The sequence below is a fragment of the Sprattus sprattus genome, assembly GCF_963457725.1.
Source record: "Sprattus sprattus genome assembly, chromosome: 4".
Taxonomy (NCBI): domain Eukaryota; kingdom Metazoa; phylum Chordata; class Actinopteri; order Clupeiformes; family Clupeidae; genus Sprattus; species Sprattus sprattus.
In genome coordinates, this window is record NC_137923.1 from 44,662,994 (window position 1) to 44,687,955 (window position 24,962).

At 43.5% G+C, this 24,962-nt stretch overlaps 1 protein-coding gene across 1 annotated transcript; it reads right to left on the reverse strand.

Annotated features, from left to right (window-relative positions):
* Positions 1-3,138: 3,138 nt before the first annotated feature.
* On the reverse strand, positions 3,139-24,541 carry carmil1 (capping protein regulator and myosin 1 linker 1). The gene is given in 34 exon segments (XM_080838106.1): positions 3,139-3,468; positions 3,470-3,605; positions 3,828-3,940; positions 4,271-4,464; positions 4,565-4,631; positions 4,856-4,996; positions 5,163-5,250; positions 5,898-6,073; positions 6,382-6,516; positions 7,013-7,141; positions 7,458-7,556; positions 8,004-8,097; positions 8,255-8,323; positions 8,446-8,618; positions 9,273-9,327; positions 9,494-9,593; positions 9,877-9,958; positions 10,785-10,854; positions 11,156-11,260; positions 11,422-11,498; positions 11,649-11,726; positions 12,006-12,109; positions 12,300-12,383; positions 12,624-12,718; positions 13,212-13,300; positions 13,780-13,855; positions 14,026-14,099; positions 14,198-14,268; positions 14,677-14,774; positions 15,039-15,160; positions 15,535-15,594; positions 18,018-18,068; positions 23,007-23,104; positions 24,437-24,541. Coding segments are annotated over 34 exon segments (3,447 nt in total). The 5' UTR covers positions 24,477-24,541; the 3' UTR covers positions 3,139-3,264.
* Positions 24,542-24,962: the final 421 nt, after the last annotated feature.

Below are 24,962 nucleotides of genomic sequence, written 5' to 3' on the forward strand. Positions count from 1 at the left end.
GAGTCAGAGTCATGTGTTGCTTTGCCTTTTTAGACAGAGGGGAAATCTTCATTCATTTGGTGTGTGGTGAGGAGAGGAGGGAGTCTAGGCGTCGGTGTCTGCGTCTGGGGGTTGGTCCTCTGGGATGGGTTCAGGCAGGTCAAGGGGAGGGGGAGGCAGACCAGGACTGAGGACTATGTCGTCTTCAGGGAAGAATTTCACTGCAGCAACAATAAACAATAAACATCAACAAACTGAAATCCGGATCTCAACATCGTTATGGGGTTATTTGCATTCCCCTTATAGTATTCTTCATCATCATCATCATCATCATCATCATCATTACCATCACCATAATCATGGCATTTTTAGCACTTTATTCCAATATAAAACAAAGTAGAAAAATAATTGATAGGACGTACTAGGTGTGGGGAGGGACTTGATTCGCTGTCGATCATCTGATTCCACAACAGGATTGGTTGAGCAGCGAAGGGAGGATGAGTGTTTGACAGCGGCAGGGTCCTGGTCCAAATCGAATACACTGCTGTCTCCTGCTACCTCTGTAACGGATCAAAGCAGCTCATCTGGTAAACTCTTACACGTGATTTCATCATACTGTTTTTTGTATGTAGTAGCCTGTATGACTGCGTACTTGCCCTAGGTGGTGCACATGAAGCACAAGTTTTAGTCATCCAGAAACACTATATTATTATGTTACTTGACTTTGACTTTACATTTTATACAAATGTTCGATGATAATGTTGAAATGCTAGCTTAACACCTTGCTGTTTTCCCCCTCCATCATATCCAATGTTGTGTACAATACACTTGTGCTTTCACAAGACATTCCTCCATGTAAGAATCACTCCACAACAGGGAGGACAGCAGGATGTCAGATATGTTAATAAATGGCAGCTCACCAGAGAGACACTCCCTGCTCTCAGGGTCTTCAGGGGATGGACTCATTACACTCTCCAACTCCGCATCGGAGGGCGCCCTCTTGTGGCCCTGGGCAGGTATAGGCACTTGGGAAGGACCTGGCACTTTTGGGGACGAACCACCACTGGCAGAATCAGGACTCTCATCTGATTGATTGATTGATAGACAGATGGATGTATTGACACACAGACAGACACAATACGTAGGGAGAAGAAGGAAGAGCGATTACTGAAACATACAGTATATAGTCAGGTATTTGTTCCCACAGAGGTAACAGAGTCTCCCTTTTTTTGTAATTCACTCCCAGAATGCTTTGCTCTGCTACGAACACTGTTGCCATGCCTTTGCTCTGATAATGAAACTGTTGCCATGCCTACCAATGCTCCTGCTGCTGCTTGTGCGGGTCTTCAGTGGTCCAGAGATGCGGGGGCTGAGGGCAGGCTTGGCACTCGGTACGGGTGGCTTTGGGATGCCAGTGGTGGGCTTGGTCAAGACAGGGGGAGGGAAGGTCCTGGGGGCAGGCTCTGGTCGGGTCTCAGCCAGGGCCTTCCTCTCTGGGGACCTCTGGTCTTCCTCACTTGAGTCTATACCAGTGTTGGTGAGGGAAATGTTACATGGGTTCTTTATCAGGAAACCCTCCCAAACATGCAGTCCTAAAGGCCCCAATGATTCATATGGTGTTTTGTATAAGATACATGACGTATCATAAGCGAAATAAGCCGTCACAGCCATGTCTGAGTATTACCTCCTTGGAACTGCAGTATACCAATTACAGTCTCAAAAACACAGAATCAGAAGCCTTGGTTTCATACATCACATACCTAAGGAGCCAATCCTGTCAACTTGCGGAGTAGGGATTTACATATCATTAGCATAAAGCTAAGCTGAAACACTATCAGAGAAGGAGCTAGGTAAAGCTCATTTGCACATTCATGCTCTCAATCCTAAATGACGCAAATGTGTAGTTACATGCAAACAATTTTTAGGCCATGACAAGAACATATAAATCATTTTGAGAAATAGAGATGAGTTAGGGGTTTAGGGGTTTAAATCAATGCCAGGAAAGGAATTCTAAAAACAGGAATAATACACTGTTTGAGACGATGTTAAATATGAAAGTCAGCTCAAATAGGCAGTCCAAGTCGGCCGCACTAGTGAACAGGAAATGTTTGCCATCCTCTTCAGCAACAAGCATACACACTGTTCAACACAAGGCTTTGGCCTCAAAGATGTTTAAACAGGAAAGGTTCTCACACACCCTCACACAGCACATTCACATCTACAAAAACACTCCCACACACATACAACACATACTACACATGCACACACACACACACACACACACACACACACACACACACACACACACACACACACACACACACACACACACACACACACACACACACGCACATGCACACACACACACACACACACACACACACACACACACACACACACACACACACACACACACACACACACACACACACACACACACACACACACACACACACACACACACACACACACACACACACATCTACACAAACACTCACCCTGCACTGCAGTCGGTTCTGTCTTTTCTGGAGAAGAGGGTTCACTGACCTGAAAAACAATATTTTAAAAGATCATGACCGTGACAATATACAGAAATAAAAATAAATAAGACAGTTGTGGTAAAGAAGATAATTCATTTAGTACTCTGTGCAGATTGAAAACAATTGATTTCGTTTTGTATTGAATATTTTTATTTAATCATATTTTTTATACTAATTTTACCAGTAGAGGGCAGTTTCTTCATACAAAATAGTAAAAGTAGTCAGATCTGGTCAAAAATGTAATTTTTTTTTTTCTTGATCTATGTTACACCTTACCACCAGATTTCATGAAAAATCAGGTCTGTAGATTTTGTGTACTACTGCTAACAAACAAACTAATAAACCAGCCGACCAATAAATAAACAAACAAACAGACAGGGTTGAAAACCCTTGGCAGGGGTGATGAGTATGTTTAAGGTGTCATTCTAATAATGTGGTAGCATGAAGTTTGTGTGTGTGTGTGTGTGTGTGTGTGTGTGTGTGTGTGTGTGTGTGTGTGTGTGTGTATGACTCACTTTCATAGTGGCAGCAGCCATCCTCTCCTTCTTGGCTCTTATCTCTGCCAGGAAGTCGGTGCCCATCACCTGCACGCCCATGTGTCGCCCCATCAGAGGGCTGTGCTTGCTCTTGCTCTCTGGGTGTGGCTCATCCTTGGGGACGGAGGTCACTGGCTCCTCCAGAGGCTCAGGATCGCTAGGTGTTATGACCACGTCAACCTCCAACACAGGGGCGAGGACGGGGCTTTTCACCGGAGGATTCTGGGGTGCGGGTTCCTCAGGGGCAGGTTTGGGAGCAGGGGGCTGGGGTGTGGAGGCTGGAGTGGGAGCAGGGGGCTGGGGTGTGGAGGCTGGAGTGGGGACAGGGGTGTGCTGGGGTGTGGAGGCTGGAGTGGGGACAGGGGTGTGCTGGGGTGTGGAGGCTGGAGTGGGGACAGGGGTGTGCTGGGGGGGGCTGGGTGGTGGCGGAGCTGCATGGCTCTTCTCGGACTTGAAGGAGCGTGGCTTGATGCGGTTGAGGAGGCCACTCATGCGGGACTCACGCTTCCTATCGACATCGTGAGACGGGCTTCCCTTCTGTGTGAGACGTCTGGGTGTAAAGGAGGGAGAGAGAGTGGGGGGGAGAGAGAAAGATAGATTAGAGAAAAAAATGTAAACTGTCAAAAGTAAAACAATGAACCTGTTTGGAAACTAATCTAGTAAAATATGACATTTCAAATGGGCTAAAACTGAACCTTAAATGTTCAGTAAGACTTGCAAATATCACATATACAAAACAGAGTGTATCTGACAGGCACCTCCTCAGACTCACCTGAAACTGATCTTGGTGACCTTCTTGGTGAAGAAATCCTCCATCCCCTCGTCCACCTTCACCACAGCTCCGTTCTGCTCAGCCTCCTTGGCTGGGCTGCTGCTTGCTGTCGCCTTCAACCCGTAAACGAACAGGTTAATCTCTCCAAACATATTAATACATTACTAATAAATTACAACACAACACACACACACACACACACACACACACACACACACACACACACACACACACACACACACACACACACACACACACACACACACACACACACACACACACACACACCTGAACTCACATATGGTTTTAACATTTACACAGCTAATTCAACAATCAAGTAATCTCATGGATGATTCCTGGATTAAATTATTCCACACACACATCATCTTCGCAGCAAAAGAGCATGATCGGATAGGAGCAGTGAGATGCTCTAAGGGACTAACTGGGGCTCGGCTGGGCCTGGTCATCTTGTTCCTCTTGGGTCGGAGTTTGGTGATGTGCTGGAGGGTGGTCATCTCTACCACGGGCAGGTCCCCAAAGAACCCAGATGGCTTGGGTGGAGGCATCGGGGGTAAAGGGGGGTCCTCTTCGTGAATCGGGACGTCCTCCAGGGCCTTGTCTAGGTCGAACTCCATTTCTGATGGGGATGACAATAGGCCATTTCAAATGTTTTTCTAATTCTAATTTAAGTGTATAATATGTTCCCGGTCAATTGAAGACAAAAAAAGCTACATTACCAAAGGCCACAGAGATTGGCCTAAGCATTCTGTAAAGAATACTCATCCTCTTAGACCTGGGAGTCAGCTGCAGAGAAAAAAAGATTCAGGAAGCGATAAGGTTCCGTCATGGGGAAGCACTTACAGATGCATTGTGTTAAATCCGTTAGCCAGGAAACTAATATCAAGACCACATCTCCTTTCTCTTCTGCGACAGAATCCTTTACGGTCAAATTGTATACATTCTAGAAGCATCTTGTACATGGTGTGATTCCATGAGTCACAGGTGGACATGAGACGTGCGCGCCTTACCAAGCAGGATTCCCGGTCCTCCATCATCTCCCTGGTCTCAGAGCTGTGGCTCTCTGGCTGCAGCACGGACTCCTCCAGCACCTCCGTCTCCTGGGAGTCATGGTGCAGCAGAGGATGGCTTTTCCTGTTCAAGTGCTCAGACTGCAGGACCAGGTGGGAGAAAGCACATCTTTAAACTCCACTCTCACTCAAAAATGCCCCTGGTCATGGACACATATTATGTATGTGTGTGTGTGTGTGTGTGTGTGTGTGTGTGCATGCGTGCGTGCGTGTGTGTGTGTGGTTTAACATTAATAGAAACACTGACCAGGGTTTGCTGGGAACGGGACAAAGCTTCTAAGATATCATCTTCGATGTGGTCAGAGAGGAAGGATGCCATGCTGAGCTTCACTTCACTAAGGGAAGACAAATGGAAAATATTTACACAAATATCTCACCACATCCTCTAATGCTTAAGGGTTTAGAAGCATGTGTACTGGAAAAAACATTGAAACTTGGCTAATGGCTATTGCTAGCTATCTTGATAGCATGACTTCATTCACTTCAATGCCTAGTAATCCATGTACCTATGATGTTTTACTGGATGGAAATACATCTGCGTAAATTCCCTTTAAAAGGTGCAACATTAGAGGCTTGAGACTCGAAAAATAAACGTTCAATTTCTAGTCTTTTTTACACGTAGTAAGTTTCAATAACACCATACCATTACATATCGACATTCAAGGAGCAAAGAGGAGACGTCGCTGTGTGGTGAGAACTGATAGAAAATCGCGCTACCAGCGCCGCCGGTGGGGAGAGGCCATTTTTTTTTCAAAACTTTATTTATTGGTGGCCCCAATAAATAAAGGGCTACGCTCTTGCGGCTAGTTTTAGCGCTCTTTTTAACGCCCAAAGTATCAAATAATGATGCAAATGTGCTAATATGGTGAAGTAAATGTCAATATCATAAAGATGATCTTATCCAGAATATTTCCATTTTGAGGCACTAATGTTGCTTTTGGCGCCTTTAAGAGTAACAGCGTACCACTGATCAAAACCCCACCTGATCTTGTTGATGATGTCTACAGCAGACTGTTCTAGTAAGGTGGCCCTGACAAAGCCCTTGGGGATTGCCATCTTTTTGGCACTGGCTCGTATGAGCTCCTGCCTCAGGTTGGGTTTCATCATCACATTAGGGCAGAGGCTTTCAGCGGTGTCTACCATGTCCTGGAGCAGGTTCTAGGGGACAGGGAGAGAGAGAGGGAGAGAGAGAGAGAGAGAGAGAGAGAGAGAGAGAGAGAGAGCAAGAAAGAGAGAGAGAGTTGTAGAGGTAAAATGCCAACACCCTGTCTTCACCATATAACTCATAAGCCAACTAATCAACAACTAATCAGATCTTACTGATGGTCAGTGAAAACTTAAACAAAATAAAATTCTTGCACAAAAGCAGTGTATGTCATTTAAAGTTCTAAATCTACAGAGTTGAGACTTTATTAGCTTATGGACTTTATTCCTCGCATTATTCTGTGATTGGGATTTCAGAATACCTGCAATTGTTCTTCCATGACGCTGGTGACCTCGCCTGCCATAGACTGCAGCTTGTCCTGGATGGGGCCCACACAAGGGCCCTCCCCCATATCTTCATTTTGAGAGGTCCTCAAATGGTACATGTTAGGCAGTAACTGGGGGCAGAGAGTGGAAGAAGTACAGGAACCCTCATTTCATTGACAGGCAACTGGCAATCAGCAAATCAACTGGCAATGGGCAAAGCAATGAGCAAAGCAATGAGCAATGAGCAAAGTCTGCCAAACATGAACTAAAACTAATTTTAGTTAAAAAAACCTGGAAAACAGATTCTAAGCGCAAACATGGACGAGTTAGCGCAGTGTTCCAACACGCCACAAGATGGCTTCAATTTAAGGGTGACGGACTTTGTTCGTTGCTCGTCAATTAAATTAGGGTCCACAGAGTACAAGATCAGCATGCAGATGCCAGCTTCTCAAATTATTCTGAACGGAAATAATAGTTATTAAGCGGATGCTGACAGAAATATATCCTCAATGGTACAAACCTTCCTCTAGAAACATTAAAAAGCAGTTTACACTTTGTGGGAACAGCAGCGTCCAAACCATAACCATTAATCTCCAAACCACTCATCCTTTCATCAGTGGTTCTCACCGTTTTGGAGTTCCTGGCATCCTTCAGGAGCCTCGCAGCTACCCTCATGTCCTCCTGGATGGATTCTGTCTCGGAGTACCTCAGGGAGTTCAGGTGGTCCTGGACCTTCACACACATCCTCTCAATCATCTGGAGGTGCGGGTTGGAGAACACAACATTTAAAATAAGACAGAGGAACTTACACAGATGGGTGGAAATGTGATCTTAAGTGTAGGTGATCAATCAGGTGATCTAATGTGGAAAATAGGCTTAAGATTTGCCGAGGTTGGACTGTTGTAGCGCTAGCAAATACAACTGTACACATTAAAGGAACCGTTTGGATGGATTGCCAGTCCCCATTAGGATACATGAAACACGCTGGTTATGCAGTTCCCCCAGCATGAGGAAACAGCCATTTCGGTCAAAGAGCTCCAGGAGGTTAGCAGACAGATGATGGCAAAAACACCTGGTGAGTGGTTGTCGTGACAATGCCTTGCTGCAGACGGTAGGCTTGTTCCTGTAGATATTTGCGTGTCTCGTGGTTCCTCAGAAGGTACTGTTCCATCTGGAAAACAGGGAGGAAGACAAACAATGGTACAAATTGCACTGCATGTTTTCTGCTGACCCCTCATGTCTCTCAGGGTTTATTTGTTTATAACAGGATTTTTCCATCTCAGTGCTGCCAAAACCCCTGCTAACTGGGGTTCAGGCTGAGGTTCAGTGCTTCAAAGAACACATCTTCACAGAACTGAATGTTGACAGAGAGTGCATGCATAGTCGCAACTGCTTCCTGGCATTATAAGGAGTATGAATAACTCTCATATTATACATTACTAGACGTTAAATTGTACAGTGCTGTGTTCAGCCTTTGATGATGCAGTATGATGCAGATAAACTACTGTTATCTAATCATGTTATAAAAAATGCCCTAACCAATGCCATGCATAGACTACTCCTATGTTGTAAATTCTAGTAAGTAGTTTTAGGTCTGAGTATGGCCTTGACCTCTGACCTTCAGAAGGGCATCCTCTGTCTTGTCTGGGCTGGCCCTCAGGGCCTGGGCGGCATCAATGATGGGCATGGGCATGAATCGGATGGTGTAGTTCCTGTGAGCAAGGATGAGAATAAATCTGTGAGTGAGGAAGTCTGTATACAACATGCAATCATATACATTGAAATGTACACAAATTCACATAGCTGTAAACACACACATACACACACACAAATACAGACAAACACATGCACACACGAAACAGCACATACTTCTCTAGAGCAGCTGCAACATCCTGCAGGCCCTGTGGGCTCACACTGTTCTTGTCCCACACAACAGTCCTGTAGAAAGTAACTTGTATGAATTTTTCAGTATACATTTTTAAACTACATGTTAGGGCAGAATATGGTGGACTAAAATATAAACTCTGACTAGCTATACTGCAAACCACTAACCATCCCACCTTAGCTTGGTGTTGATTTGCAGGGCCTTGGCCAACATTTTGGCACCCATGTCGCCCATCCCATTGCCACTGATATCCAGTTTGGTCAGACTGGTGTTACTGCCCAGTGCATTGAGAACAATGGAGAGGTCACCCTTTAGCTTTGCGTCGGCCAGAGAAAGGGATATTAGAGGCTAGAGGGAGGAGAGAGGACAAGTCAATGGAGCTTCCCTTGACATGAAACTCTTTCACATATCAACTACATATATCATAATTTAAATACAAAAAACAGAAAAAGACAAAACCTCAACTCAAGCTGTATGAGCTGAGCACCTCCTTTCGTAACTTGCACTTCTTTTCCCTTCCTCTCCCTTCCTCTACCTCTCCTCATCCTTCCTCTAATGCTATCTCCTCTAACTAGTACTTAACTCACAATTACAGTAGTAACATTCCTGCACTTTTTTATTTCTTATGTAAAGTAGTATTTATTGTTATACTAGGTCTCTTTTGCTCGTAGTTTGATTGTTTTCTCCTTTGTACGTCGTTTTGGATAAAAGCGTCTGCTAAATTACAAAATGTTATGTAATGTAATGAGCATTAAACAGAGTTAGTTTTGGTTGAACATCAGCACTCAGAGCCATGTTTACTTGGCTTGACTAGGAAGGTCTTGGTTCATTATGGGCAAGGCTCCAGAACAGACAATACGAGTAGTGCTTGAGAAGTTCCATTAATACTCAGTTCAGACTTGGATTATATTGAATCTCTGTCTGAGAGCTTTTCCTGGGAGACACTGGACAGCTCTAAGTTTAGCAGTGAGTGGAGAGGACTTGAACAGGAAAATAACTCACCGATTCTTCCTCCTGAATCATGTGCACTAAGTTACTCAGGACCTGCCCTAAATTCCTACATCGAAAAAGAGAAGAGAGAGAGAGAGAGAGAGAGACAGAGAGAGAGAAACAGAGAGAGAGAACAAAGAGAGAGAGAGAGACATTGAGTGGGAGAGATCCTCAGTTTGGGTCACACAGGAAATCTCCTTGGAAAGTTTGGCAGTTAAAAAGCAGGCTCATACTTGGACTTGATGTTGTTGAAATTCTTCCCCAGGGACAGGTGCCGTATGGAGCGGTTCTTTGCGAGCCACACCAGGAGGGTGGTCAGGTCTGTGTCAAAGCCTAGGAAACATCCAGGACGTAGGAAACATTAGGAGAGCCACTTTGTTGGCCTACATCACTGAACACTGTTATGATCATGATAATCTGTCACAGGTAATGCAACACACGATATCATGTGTACTAGACACTTTACAGACAGATTAACAAGTAGCCAACACTTATTATATGAGTTTAAGGCCTTCATTGAAATCGCAAGTGTAGGCAGTCTTTCATCTGAATGTACAGTAAAGGATCTGGGGGTCTGAACAGTTGGTCAGCATTCCGGTGTCTTCTGAGGACTCACTGTTATCTGAGATGTCCAGGCTAGAAATGTTGGTGACCTCAGCAATGCAGCCTTCCAGAATCTGAGAACCCGCTGATCTCAGCTGCAGTCAAGACGAGAGCAAACAGTGTATCAAATGATGAGGGTCAAATGATCAAGGTCAGAAGGTTACATTATACCAAGTAAGAAGGAGCTTAGATGATACAATCCCAAAGAAACATGCAATCCACGTGCTGTCTGCATAGTACACTAAATCTGCCTGCACACTAAATCTGCACAGTACACTTAATAGGCATAGACACAAAATCTGTGCACAAATCTGTCCATTTTCATTGAAAAAAATATACATAATAGCAGAATGCAAAAGCATGGACTATGTTCGAAAAACATATAACTCAAGGGCCTTTATAACTAATCTCCATGTCAGCATGTAATAATGTCAGCTGTGCATTCACGGCCGTGAATCAGCCAACCTGATCCTATTTAATCCACCACAGGAGTGTGTGTGGGTGAGCGATGACAGGAGGAAGACACTTTAGCCATGCTTCTTATGCCATAACGTTCTCATTCAGGCTTCTCTAAGGGGACATTTTTCACATACAGCACAACACACAGGGCCATTGAAGTCTCTGACTCATAGTGCTGCTTACACTAAGAGCTAGGCCAGATAGAGGCCACCAGTAACAGGCTTAACAGTTGTCTTCCTCCATCATTAAAATGGAATACATACAAATCCAAACACAGTGCCAGCATCAAGGCATGTATAATGGGAACTGCATTGTGAGTGAGAGAGGCTAAGTGGAAAGATACAAACAGAACACAGCTCACACAGAGTCCACATTCATGTAGACCAGGACAAACAGCAGAACACTGCTAAAAAAAAAACCTCAGAACTACAGTGATGATCCAGAACTCTGTTCTAGCCTCACCTCGCAGTTGCTCAGATCCACTGAGACCTCTTTGAGGTTGGTGTTGCTGGCGATCCCAAGCAGGAGGGCTCTGGCATAACAGAACCGAATAGAGCAAACACAGAAACAGAACAAAGACTTGTGTCAAGCGGATTCGATAATGCACTTCCTGAATGTGAAGATGTGTGTGTGTGGTGTCTTTTGCTTTTGGTACCAGCTTTGAAGTCTTTAATGAAAAGAACAGAGGCCAAAGACAATCAAACTGAGTTTGGTTAAATAAAGTTTTTTTCAAAATATTTCTTAGACTCTTATGTTGTATGTTATAATGTGTGTAATATGGCAGGTATAGGAAAATGGCCAAAAAATGTGCTTGACAGGATGTTGTGTCTTACTTCAGAGCCTCCGGGGGTAGTTTTGTGCCTGACAGGTTGACGGTGCTCAATGCTACCACACTGTTGAAGAACTGCTTAAAAGAGGGCGGAATGTCTTTACCCCTTCTGGAACATGAACATAAAACAAAAACATCTGCATTTAGCCTTTATCTAAACAGAGAGCCAAAATGACAGAGAGATAAAGGGCTAGGGTAGGGAAATATAGTTGGGATTGAAAAAGTAGGCTGTGTGTGGTATGTATTTATGTTGGTGGGTGTGTGTGTTACCTATGGGAAAAAACACTTTTGGACATGTTGAGAACAGAAAGGTTCTTGATACATCCCCGAAGCAGCGAAGAGCATATCTATGGAAAATACCAAATCAAATAGCTCATTATATTAACGACTATAATGATTAATTATCATGTTTCCATAATTACTATACAATTTTAAAAATATATTGTACAATGAATAAATACTAAAACCGATGACTGGATTTAGATGAGGCAACTCACTAGGTCAAGAGGGCAGTCGTTATGAGACAGGTCCAGTGTTTGTAGGTTATTTGGCTGACCCAGAAAGCTGCAGAGATTCTTTAATGGGGAAGATGGAGAAACATTACTTCAGTTTTAAACACAGTCAGTGCTTAAAGGGATATTACAGGTACAGGTGCTGTCACGCTAGAAGGTTCTCTTTAATCATCAAAGTTGTCACACTTTGTATGCATTGTTCCTTCACGCCATTACTGAAATATTTCCACTTTAGTAAGACTTTCTACATTGTTTATCCACAAGCTTTTCTTCTGCTAATTATGATCTATTTTGTTAACAAGCTAATTGTCCATGTTGAGATGGTGAGGTGGTAGAACCTACTACAAGATCGTCCCCTCGGAGTGCATTCCCAGACAGGTCCAGGTGCGTCAGTGTACTAGCAATGGAAGGATTGGCACTCAAAGCCTGAGTGAGAATGTTCACTCCTGAAAAATGTCCAAAAAGAGAAGCTGGCATTGGCTTCAGGGAATGCTAGGCTGCCAAGGCCTTTTTTAGTTTTTCTGGGAGACAGTGTGAACCGAAAGTAACAGTAACCGTTTGCAGGTGCAGTTTAAGAGGAGACGCCGGAGTGGTTTTCACCAGACTGAGGGAAAGCTGAAAGAGTTTGCTGTTTACCTTTGGATGACAGTGAGTTCCTTGAAAGATTCAAATACTTGAGTCGTGTTTGTTTGGCCAGAGGAGCACTAAGAGCAGCGATGCCTGAATCAACCAAAAAAAAAAAAAAAAAACACAAACAAAATAAAACATAGCAAGTGCAACCTTCTGTAAACTGTCAAGTGTGTTGAAATTTGAAAAGTGGGGTGCTATGTGGTTTCTGTGTGTGTTTGTGTGTGTGAGTGAGTGTGAGAGATAGAAAGAGAGAGAGGGAGAGCACATGTGCATCTGAGTGTGTGTACCTGAATAAGTCTATGTCTTTGTGTCTATCTGTTGATACAATACCTTTGTCCTCCAGCGAGTTGTTGGCCAGGTTGAGGGTGTGGAGAGTGGATTTGGGGTTCTGGCTGAAAGCGCTGGCCAGCTTCTGTGCAAAATCTCTGCACACACCCACACACACACACACACAAACACACAGACAGACGGAGCACATCAACTCTCAGCACAGCGTAGAGCGGCCTAACATAACCCGATCTGGTCCCGAGTAGCCCCCAGAACTGGCATGAATCAGCATTCCACAGAGGACTAGAGAGAGCTGAGAAGGGATGTCAACATTGCGAGTGGAGAGGAGAGCCTTCAGTGTGTGTGTGTGTGTGTGTGTGTGTGTGTGTGTGTGTGTGTGTGTGTGTGCGCATGTGAAACACAGCTCAGACACCCAGACTCAACAACAGGCACAGAAACTCACAACAATTAAATACACACACAAAAAAGCAGGCGATAAATCATTTCTTCAACTGAGAGGAACATTTGACCACTGAACACACACATCAGTAATTTACAATACATCATTGTAGTCATTTATTACACTATTAGATTGTAGTTTTAATGTTACATTGTGGGGTTGATCTTGCAGGACAGGAGTCTGTTACTCACGCTTTGAGACTGGCATTGTCTAGGACCAGCTCCTCTAGTCGCACTGAACAGGACAAAACCCGGAGGATTTCCTCGCAAAGGTCTGTGGACTGAAAAAAAAAAAAAAACTGCAAATATGACACTCCTAACCACACCAGATGCTAATTCTGACATATTCACAACTTTACCAGCAAAAGGGCCATAAAGTCATTACCATAGTGAGCACTGCAGATGGTATCATTTTGGCAATTAAAACTGAACCACCACCAATTAAAACTGAACCACCACCACGTTATTTTCCAAGATTCTGACTGTGGACTGGAGACAGACCACACCCATGTTTTGGGACTTGGTGATCAGAAAAACATTAAGTCATAACAAAGCATATTACTGTGTTGTGTACTGAGCTTTGTGACCGTTCCACTCAGCTCGAAATCGATAAATAAAGATGTTGAAATACATACTAACAGATCCCTGTGGATGAGATGTACTACTATGTGCATGTCTGTGATACATCGAGCCGTCCAACCTAACCACCACAAATATGTAGGAGAAAATATTTCAATATGTTAGGTCCTAATAGACATACCAGTTTGTAATCCTTGATGGAGAGTTTAGTGAACCACTGGTTGTATTCCAGAACAGCAATGATGGCAACCAAATCTCTATGAGGCAGATGTAAAGCCAAATACGTTTAGTGTCCAATCACCTTGCATGTAATACAGCTGCTATTGCATAGATGATCTTCAAAAATGTAAACGACAACGTGGGTTATAGAATCAAATGTATGGTCAGCCATAATGAGCTCCTAATATCTCCAATTAAGAGACTGTACCTGTGCTGTAGATGAATAAAATCTTGCAGATTCAGTTCCCGTGTGTCTTGGGTTACGTAGATTGTATCTACATCCTGGAGGTGCAGAGGGAGAAATTTGTGAAGAGGTGACCAATGTATAGTAAAACAGTAGCCTCAGACTGGATGTGAAAAGAAATGTGTTTGATACTAACCCACTGCACGTCATCTCTGTACGGAAGACCCAACTGATCACAAATACACCAGTATGTGTGGGAGAATCCGCCTACAAGGGTAGACCAGGCAAATGGAAAGACACAAAAGTATTACTAATTTGAATAATGGGTCTAACAACAACTCACACACGCAATATATTTTTTTATGCTGCATATAACATTTCACTTTTGGACAGTGCTGGTCTCACTGAAGACATGGAATCAAACACTCGACTAAACTGAATATGAAACAAGGTGATTTGATATTACAGCCAAGCAGTATACTGCATAAAAATATGCAACCCCATCCCACTCCCTCTTTTTCAACACCAATCTGGACAAATATTTAATATCAAATAAATTGCACATGATAGAAATCCTGTTGTGACAGTGTGCAGACGAATCATGTTGACATTTTAGCCTGGAAGTACTAATAATGTTTTCAGAGTTCACCGTACAGAGATGCTGATGATGCTTACCGCACGGTCCGCTGTCAACAGGCACCTGGTCCTCCCACTTAGAGAGAAGGGCAGTCATCCTGTCATCAGGCTTCAGAGACACCTTCTTCATGGCCTCCCTGACAGACAGCAGTTGAGAAGAACACATTCTTTACTCACTCATACTAAACCGTGCGTGTGTGTGTGTGTGTGTGTGTGTGTGTATTTGCCTTTGTGCATATTTAAAAGATAAGGTTAGTGTGCCAAAGAAAAGAGGATGGCAAAAGAGCAAACACTTGTGTCTTTTTCCAGGTGAAGAAGACAAAGGCATAAAAGAGAAGAGGAGATGAAACTCTTAAAAGATAAACAGCCAGTTGGACCTGAGGTCATGGGACAGGACCAACCTTGGGGACAGACTGGGGCATATCGTCTGGAGAATGCTGCCTATGTGGGCCACCATCTCGTCCACGTCCTCCGTGCTGGGCAGCTTGAGGGACACCAGGCCGCGCTCATGCTTCACCACCAGCTGCAGGGGGCGCCACAAACACATAAACAAACCCTGGAGCGACTGAGCCGAGGGGCCGTGCCTGATTTGGGAACTGGGCCCGGTTCTTATCAGATCAGATCAGATACAGCAGGACCAGTCTGTGAGCACAGGTTAGTGGTAAGGCGATATCATAATGGGCCTTCGTTCTCCTGTGAGATGTCAGAACCAGCACACAGAGGAGGCAGTGTGTGCTCTGGTCATTTCAGGAATACAGTACACACTGACCAGAGTCGTCTGCAACACTGACAGTCCATTGTGCCCGGGGTTTTGTTCAGGACCAACATTTAAATGACAAAGAAATACAGGGGCAAGTCTGATGGAATGTTGATGACGCTCTCAGTTTGGCTACACACCTGATCTGGCTTGAGACTGCTGATGCTTTGAATGTCCAAATAGTTGAAGGATTGCTCGACCTGGGAAATAATAAAAGCAGCATCTTAGCATGACTCTTTATGGCCCTGCATAACACATAGAGCATAGCTAAAAAGTAATATGCAGAACAAGAACAATGGAGGCATACATTATGTGCAGGACCGTACAAGAAATCAAAGCTTATTATGAAAACATGGTATCCACAGAGTAAAATATCAAAAAGGAACTACAGTTTAATATGTGGTGATTTTATTATGGATTTTATGTGCATCTTTTAAATAGCAATTAAATGAACATGCAGGGCAGCAAGACACACCCTCACACACACACACACACACACACTCTCATTTATATACATACACACCAGCACACACACACACTTGCACAAATGTATAGGCACACAACTTGACGGGAAGGACAAACAGAGGGAGGTCAAACTAATCCAGGAACCCTCTTCTCTTCCTGAGGACAAGAGCCAGAGAAAGCCTGCCTCTGTCCAGCTGTTTCATTGCGGCCATTGTCTGAGTGCGCTCTCCTCTCCTTGTCCTCCCCTGGGACAGCCCGCTCCCACAAGCACTGGCTCGCGCCCAACCCTGCCCGACCCCAGGCAGCTAGCCAATGGGCGTCTCTGTGGCTTTCACTACTCCCTCCATTCTGTCCATCTCTTGTCTGTCTGTTGTATTTGTTCTTTATCCATCCACGTAAAAAAGAAAGCATGATTTATGTTCGAGAGAAGTTTTTTTTATTTTGTTTTCTGTCCCTTCTCTGAATAACTGGTGTGGGATTGTTTAGTTGTTTTGAAATCAGACTGTAATGTTATGAGGTGGGTTCCCAAGAGGAGAGTTTCAGTGTTCAGTGGGTTTGGGTGAATAAGCATATCCCACACTAGCAGACAGTCGGCAGTCACCCAAAATCCAGCTGTGAAAACAGCCTGTGGGAAAGAAAAACAGGGGGGGCCAGCCTGGAATGACTTGAAGAAATCTGGGAAGAAACAGTGGGGGAATTGGTGGGCATGATGAAAAAGCAAGATGCAAGGATAAGGTATATAGTGAGAGAGAGAGAGAGAGAATGAAGGAGTGCAGGGGAGTTGTAAGAAATACTATGTCAACTCATCCTGCTCAAGATATTCCATGTCTCCCCGAAAAGCAAGTAGAAACACGTCTGCATTTACAGTTAGAAGTTCAACACACCATATTTGAGGTCAAAGACTCCAGAGCAGAAGAGAGGCTGAGAGAGGCAGAGAGGCAGAGAGAGAGAGAGAGAGAGAGAGAGAGAGAGAGAAAGAGAAAGAGAGGCAGAGAGAGAGAGCGAAAGAGAAAGAGAGGCAGAGAGAGAGAGCGGCAGAGAGGGAGAGAGCGGCAGAGAGAGAGAGAGAGAGAGAGAGCAGGAAGGAGGGACCCTGGGAGCACAAATCTGCCACTTCCTCTGAAAACAGAGGATGGGAGACAAATGCAAGGGGACAATTATGTTTGATTGAATGTTTATTTATGAGTTTATGTGAGCTTGTTTTCTGCCTACATGTGACCCATCGGTCCCATTAGACTTCTTATGTTAGTTTGGTTCACTCAACTGGAACTAAAGCAGTCAGTTGACAGTGAGAGGAGAGCAGTTGAAATGTTTGATTTAGAAATCAGCACTTGACTAAAGTCTGACACAAAAGTCTTCAGTAGAGGTTTAATATCAGCATCACAAAGCAAAAAAAAAAAAACATTTAATGATATCCTTAGTTTAGCGGGTTATTCAATGATCATAGTTTGGAGTAACACATTTTACAGATACAGCAAGACACAGATAGGTTTGTTGAAATGTGGTCAAAAGCACGTCAGCATGAACATAGCTATCAGCCAAGGCAGCAAAACAAAGATTGTAAGGAAGACTGGAATGGTCAAGATTGAATAGTTTTCCATGTAAAGTACTTAAAAAAGGTACGGTTGTTTAGTTTCAAATGTGCTTAAAAGCACATACGCCAAAAGGCCTCGCTAGTCAAACAATATGCCAATCTGTACAGCATTATAAAGTTATACCCCCTCGAAATGAACCACCCAGAAGCTGAAGGGCAGGAATTGGGCCTGCAGGATATCAATCAAGAAGGACAGAATCCAGAGAATGAGGTTAAGGAATGTAAAGGTTTGTTTTCAAATCTCTGTCTAACAAGTGCTGACTTGCACTCGGCAGATTAAAAAGTTTAGCCGTTAAACCCTTTAAACTCCTATTTACTGTCTAATGAATCAACACCTAAACATGGTCATTAGCACAATCACACCTGCATGCACACAAACAAAGGCACCCCCCTCCACACACACACACACACACACACACACACACACACACACACACACACACACACACACACACACACACACACACACACACACACACACACACACACACACACACACACACACACACACACACACACACACACACACACAATGCTTTTTACTGCTGTAATGTGCATCCTTACCTTAGAGGGCACTTGAGAGGTCAGAAGGTAGACACGATGAGGAGCCAAAGCCTGCAGAGAGAGAGAGGAAACTAGATATCTGTCTGTCAACGGGAAACCAAACTGGTGGCCATTCTCTGTTTTACTGTTTAAAAATGGAAGAGGTGAACAATGCAAGGAAGGTCACACACAATGTTTGTTCTAGCATGATGACTGAAAAAAAACATTCTCGTCCTTGGAAAGATGAAAAACGTTGAATGATCAATCTGCACAAAATTACATAATACACAGCAAAGCACCAAGAGCATTCATGTACCTACTGTCTTTTGACACTGTGTGTCTATATATCAGTTCCAAATAGGAATTAAGTTCCTGAACTCTGAACTTTTGCCATTTCCCTCAACATTTCACCACACTAATCTAATATGAATATCAGATTTTTATTTCAATGATTTTCAATCTAGGTGCAATCAGTTCTCCCAAAATACACAACCATTCGGACAGTCTCACACACTGGCCGCTTTATAGTCTGTCCAGGACAGATTTAGCATATTTCCACCTGAAACGCTGCCTGGATGATGCTTTATCTCTATAAACATTTGATCTTATCAACAAACACAACCTCAAAACAAATTGATAAAAAAAAAAAACATACCTACACTTACCTTTTATTAAAATGCAAATGTTGGCAATACCTGGATATATATCGTATTTATGCTAAGAGTAAATAGCGGGATTTGTCCCCTCCTGGACAGTTCTTGGTATTACCAGTCCCAGGCAACGAGGCCCAGTCCCATTTTCTTCCCCCATTCCCACTCCTCCAATGCTTGCCTTACAGGCCAATGGTATTCTGCTTCCCACAAACTGGCTTAAAAGGAAAATAAATAAAACTACAGGGACATTTTTGTGGAATTTTCCCCTCTCAAAATCAAATGATGTTTCCTTTCAAAACTCCTTGCTGTGTTTACAGCTAGGTAATACCAGGCTAGTTGAGCCATTTGGTATTGCAATTACAGAAGTTATCAACACTCTGAATCATTTTTTGTGTAAATCAATATTTTATTGGGTTTGCTTAAGGGCCAATGCCAGAAACATCCCTCTGCTTCCCGGATAAGAGCGAGAATAATTATATGGGAGACTGATTTATTTTCTTGGGTAAAGCGTTTAGGACAGCAGCGATGTTGAGAACTGTTTCTACGACTAACCACTGGCTGATTTTCACACAGGACAGATGGACATACAGGTTAGACAAAGGTCAGCACAGAGGTCAGGCATTAGTCTCTTTCTCTGTTCTCTAATCAGGGGCTAGACGTGTATGAGAAATATGGTTTCAACACTGAAATTGTAGGAGGTGGAATGAATGGCAATAGAAAACACTTGAAGTTTCAGTTGGTTTTTAAGCGCTCCAGTTGACACATTTCCACATTTCAGTTTGGTTCCAAAATTGTCTGTCTGAACTTCTGAGAAAGACAACCCTCATTTCCTACATAATATCTCTTACCTCCCATTACACATACATACACACACACACACACACACACACACACACACACACACACACACACACACACACACACACACACACACACACACACACACACACACAGTTATTAAAAGGTCATGGTTCAGTCTGTGCTAGACTTCCTGTTTAGCCCATATTACCCAGCATCCCAGTCAGCATGGCCCCTTGTGCAAACAAACTGTTCCGTGTTCAATCTTGACATCCACATCCTCTCCTCTGTGTTTGTAATAATACAGATTACAGAAATCTTACTACCACCAAAAAGCCTGACTTGCCTATTTGGCCTTCTCCCAGTTTATTGCTGAGGAAAACTGGAAGGCAGCCAGCTCTCCTAGGGCAGTGCGTGGACTTAGATACTCATTAAACTGTAAAACAAGGGTCAGCATGCCAGATCACACACCCTCATCTGTTCTTCCCACATTAATGCCCGTGCTAAACTCTCTATGTGAAATGGAGTCCTTGAGACTCTCTAGGCCGCGCCAGCATTTGAAGTCAAAACAAACATTTTTCTGGATTCTTCAAAAAAATAAGAAATAAAAATGCCCATAGCGACTCAAAACATTCCTCCAGAGCAAGACAGATTTCCTGCAAACCAGCCGAGACCCCTGGGCTCAAGTAGTTTGAGAGTGGGGATGCTTCTTTTATTGCTGACCCGTAAATGCAAAGAAAGGCCTCGCACTACAGAGAAATGCTAACTCAGAGACAGAAAAAAAAATGCTCAATTTCATTCTCTGAATTCAGCCAAAACACCAAATTACTGTTCAAACTAAAAATGCGTATAACAATATGGTTAGGTATCTGCCCGTGAAGCTAAAATCCTTTCAACCCAGGCAAAAACCAACTTTAAGACTTGAATAGTGGGGAATCCATCTTGGATCAATCTCAGCATGTGTTTAACATTTTGCTCACGCTTGAGTGTATGGGGCGTGGTAATGGTATGGGTCCCATGCTGCCCGTACTGGTGACCATCAACGTAAGGGGTTGGGGGGTGGGGGTTATGGAAGTATAAAAATAAACCGAAAGAGGACACTGAGCCAAAACCTGTAGGACGTACTGGCCCTCTGTTTCTACAACCTCTTTCTGCGGAGACTGAAACTAAATATCAGTATGTTTTGTTGTGTGCGTGCGTGTGCGTGTGTGTGTGTGTGTGTGTGTGTGTGTGTGTGTGTGTGTGTGTGTGTGATTGTATGCGTATGTGTATGTCGTGTATGTGTGTGTGTATATGTGTATATGTGTGTGTGTGTGTGTGTGTGTGTGTGTGTATGCCTGGGTGGGAGGGAAGGAAGGGGGATGGGAACCACTCTTCCATGCACATACACACCCACACATTCACACACTCACAGACAGATTCAGCTGAATGCCATTTGTAAAGGAAGAGTAACAGTGTCCATAAAAATTGCAACTAGACTTGAAACAATTTTATATGACCAGGACCAGATTAGTATCCTGCCTGGTATAAACGAAAACACTCTCACTCGCACAATTCGTTTTTTTAGTTTATTCATTACTTCTCTTATCTTCCTGCACTTAAACTTTTGCCAAGGGCTGGAATGCATTGTAGCCATGTTTGTCTGACTAGGCCAAAACATCAGGGATGTGTTGTCAAGTCAGAACAAGACCGAAGCAGAGAGGCAGGTCTCCACAAAAAGGTGGAATTTTACCAAGAAACCAAGTCAGGTATGCATGTCACACACTTCCGCTTCTGCCCTCTTTGCATCACACTGGCTGCTAACACCTCACATTTCATTCCGAGGTGCTTTAGTTTTGACTCGACAGCTATTTAAACTTTCCACTCAATTTCTTTTCCATTTAGTTTTTTGTATCATAAGTCATTATCTAGAGCTGACTAGCGACTCGTGCTGAAGGCTGCATTTGGCTCAGGGGTTTTTAAAGCTGTTGATTTAAGATGTGGTAACAGATCACAAGAGGGCAGGGTGCCCAATCACTGGACAGTGAGTGAGCCTGCTAAATGACTGCCAAAGCCGGTGTCCTTGACAAACAATAGGGAGCTGCTAAAGCTCGTTGCCTTAAGGCACAGTTGAATGAAAGAATGCCACAGCTAACCCCACCCTGTTTCTCAAACACACTACTATAGCTAGGCTGGCCCTGACTCTTATCAGGGCATTAAAGCCACTGATTGAAGGTACACTTTGCTACACAGAAACACACTGATTTCTCTCTTGCGATGGGAGAATCCTGTCACCTAATTAACCTGGAGGGCATACAGCAGGCGCTGACAAACAACAGAATATACGTATCTGTTGCCTCCAGAGAAGGAATAACACACCAGGAGGGCTTCACAAAGTAAAGGTGACTAAGGGCGACGTGTAGATACATGAAATGGTGATACCTGAAATACTCAAATCCCGAAGGGTTTTCAGATCTTGGTGAATAGCCTCTTGCAAAATACCTGCAGCTGAGAACTCAGATGTTTCACTCTTTCACAATTTCTGGTTTCTAGCATGAGCTACACCCTAGCTGTTCATCTCATGCATTATAGATGCAGTTTGTGATTCTGTTTCGTGAAAGGTTGTTGATATTTGAGCTGGGATTGTTTATAAATCGGTCCGAGCCACTATGTTTTCCTTTTACAAAGCCAGCACTGTGTATGAACACTGGAATGTCTGAGGTTCAAACACTGAATGGACAGCTAGAGGACCATGAGTAATGAGTAATTCACTTAATCTGACCAAAAGAGTATGGACGTAGAATCACAGACTGTACCTTTAAGAGAAGAACCATTGATATAGCTTAAAGCTTAAATGTGTTTTAACAGTCAAATTTAGACGCCTTCACCATCATTGACATGATGTATGCCATTAAAAGAGAGTGTATGATAAAGACATTTTTTTTTGTCAACTAGATAACTACTATCTGTTCACAGTGGCCTGGTTAAATGCTGTTCCACAATTTGGCCATGTTTCTGGGTTAATCATGCAGACTCGTCAACGGATTCTATCTGCACTTAAATGCGTCTGAAACTCCAACGATGCAGCGCCACTGTACAGAATAACTGAGACCACATGTTCAGCAACATGCTGAAAAATGTTGGCGTGGCGACCAACTGGCGGCACAAACACACCCGCACATATAAAGTCAGTGCCCAGCACCCATTCACTTCCCTGACAGCTCTGCAAGGTCATTTAACAAATGACATCAGAGTCCAAATCCAGAGGGCTCCCAAAACACAGGAAGTAGTGAGGTAGTGTCTATTCAGGAGGGTGGAGGGTTTCCATAGCAACAGAAGACCTACCAATTCACACCACCAAAATGTGCCAGTCAATCCTGCTCTCTCAGAGAGAGAGAGAGAGAGAGAGAGAGAGAGAGAGAGAGAGAGAGAGAGACAGAGAGAGATATTTCATATTGACTGAGGCAATACTGGGTGGAATGTGATGGTCTTGGAATGGAAGAGATTGGCCGCAGTGACTGAAAAATGTATTGGTTGTGTGAATGTGGAGGAGTGATGTGATGGTGGGAAGATGTCTTACTAGGATACGCTCCTCCAGCCTGTCCCCTTTGCCCTCCAGGTTGACCCTCTTTCTGAGAGACAGGTTGATCTTCCTTCCGACAGCATCTCTCACACTCTCTGCAAAGAGAAAGAGAAAAAAAAGAGATGAACGTTAAAGGTAAACAGCCACATGTGACCCATCGGTGCATTAGTCAAATATTTAGTGTTTTGAACTGCCCACCAACTCAAAGCCAGTCCTTCTTCTCTGTGTCTATCTTTGACTGACCCTGAAATCAAAATGTTTCGTCTGGATTAAGTGACAAACTGAGATAACCTTACGGAGATAACCTTCTTGAGTGACTAGGAGTTCCAACACCAGTCTAGTATGCGTTTAAAAGTAACATCTTATGTGATCATCATACTTTTAGTAAGCACCTAAACTACATGCGTATGACTTCTGGCATTCCCTCCTGGCATATCAACATGTATGACAAAGGCCAAAAACATCTAATCTGTGCTTTTCCCAACATGTTGACACTGTCATACCACAAGCAATATGGTGAAGCTGAGCTCACAAGAGTTCTACCACAACTTCATATCACTTTACATTCCTAACGGCTTCATCCCATGTCCCAGATGCCAAGCATTCCACAGCTTTGCCCATGTGGTCCCGTGAAGCAGAGTAACATTCAGAAAACATTTTTCTCACCCTCAAACAAATAAGAGAAAGAGAGAGAGCATTGAAGAGAGAAAAGGAGATAGTCAAATTCAACTCCTTCAACTGCAATGTATTTTTCACCCTTTAAGGCGTAACTCTTTCCAGTGGGATAGTGGCACTTAAAGATGATTGGGTTATGAGTGGTTCTGCCTTTAGCGCTTAAACACTCTTTTCCAACGTCTTGTTACTCTATTTTGCCTTACTAATTTAAGAGTATAAACTGAAGCATAGAGATCAGGTGGGAGAGGGCAGAATGACATCACGCCACGGAATTCTCTTTCCCAGACCTCTGTGTGTACTTCTGAGCTGAGCAGTGCAAACAAAAGTTATTTCCGAGGAAAGTTTGATAATCTGAATTGACAACCCCTAATTTACAAATGCCGATAACAGAATCCCAGTTTTAATCCTACACATGAGAATATCATCTGCAACTTCAGCAACTGTTATAAACAAATTCGGGGATATGCTACCTGCTTCACTACAAAGTGACAACATAAATAACATCACCTGACCTGAAATATTTGAGATCGCCATTGAAAACTAAGCGAGTGGTACGATAGCCTAAGCATTCCACTCTTCCAGCTGTTATGGACAGCTGCAACAAAGTTAACCGACATCAAACACAACTCATCGTTACACTACTGTTACATTGCATCATGAATTCCCCAGAAGACAACCATAATCAATGATCCCCAATTTTTAGTTCAGTCGAATGTGGAAACAAATATAAATCACTGTTTTTAGTATCTTACCCATCAATTCCCTAGACATGTCTGTTTTCTCTTCACTCATTGTAGCCGATTATGTATCCTACATACAAAATTACGTCCAAAATCCAGTGTTTAGATAGACAACGATTCGGTGGCTCACAAATAGTTTCAGGTTCTCAATCAGGTGTTTTCCTAAAATTTCCACACTCCATTCTTTCACGCGCCATACAGGGCGCTTCGGCACTTTTCGCGTTAATCCAAAACCACCCCAGATTCAGACATTATAAGAAACGATGGAATGAGTAAAAACACAAACTGAATACAAACAGCCAGAAGACGAACTTTTCACACTTGGAATGTGCCGGAAGACAGCAGTTAGACCCTCGCCCCTCCTTCAACATACCCCAGTCTTCTCTTCGCCATCCGAAATGGAGAAAAGGAGACACCTGGCGGTAGTGCAGCAAAGACTTCAACCAACACAAAGCTATATCACAAACTCAACTGTTTCGTTAATGCTCCCATTTCCTCTCCTGGGAACTTATCGCAAGGAAAAACGAGAGGCAACTGG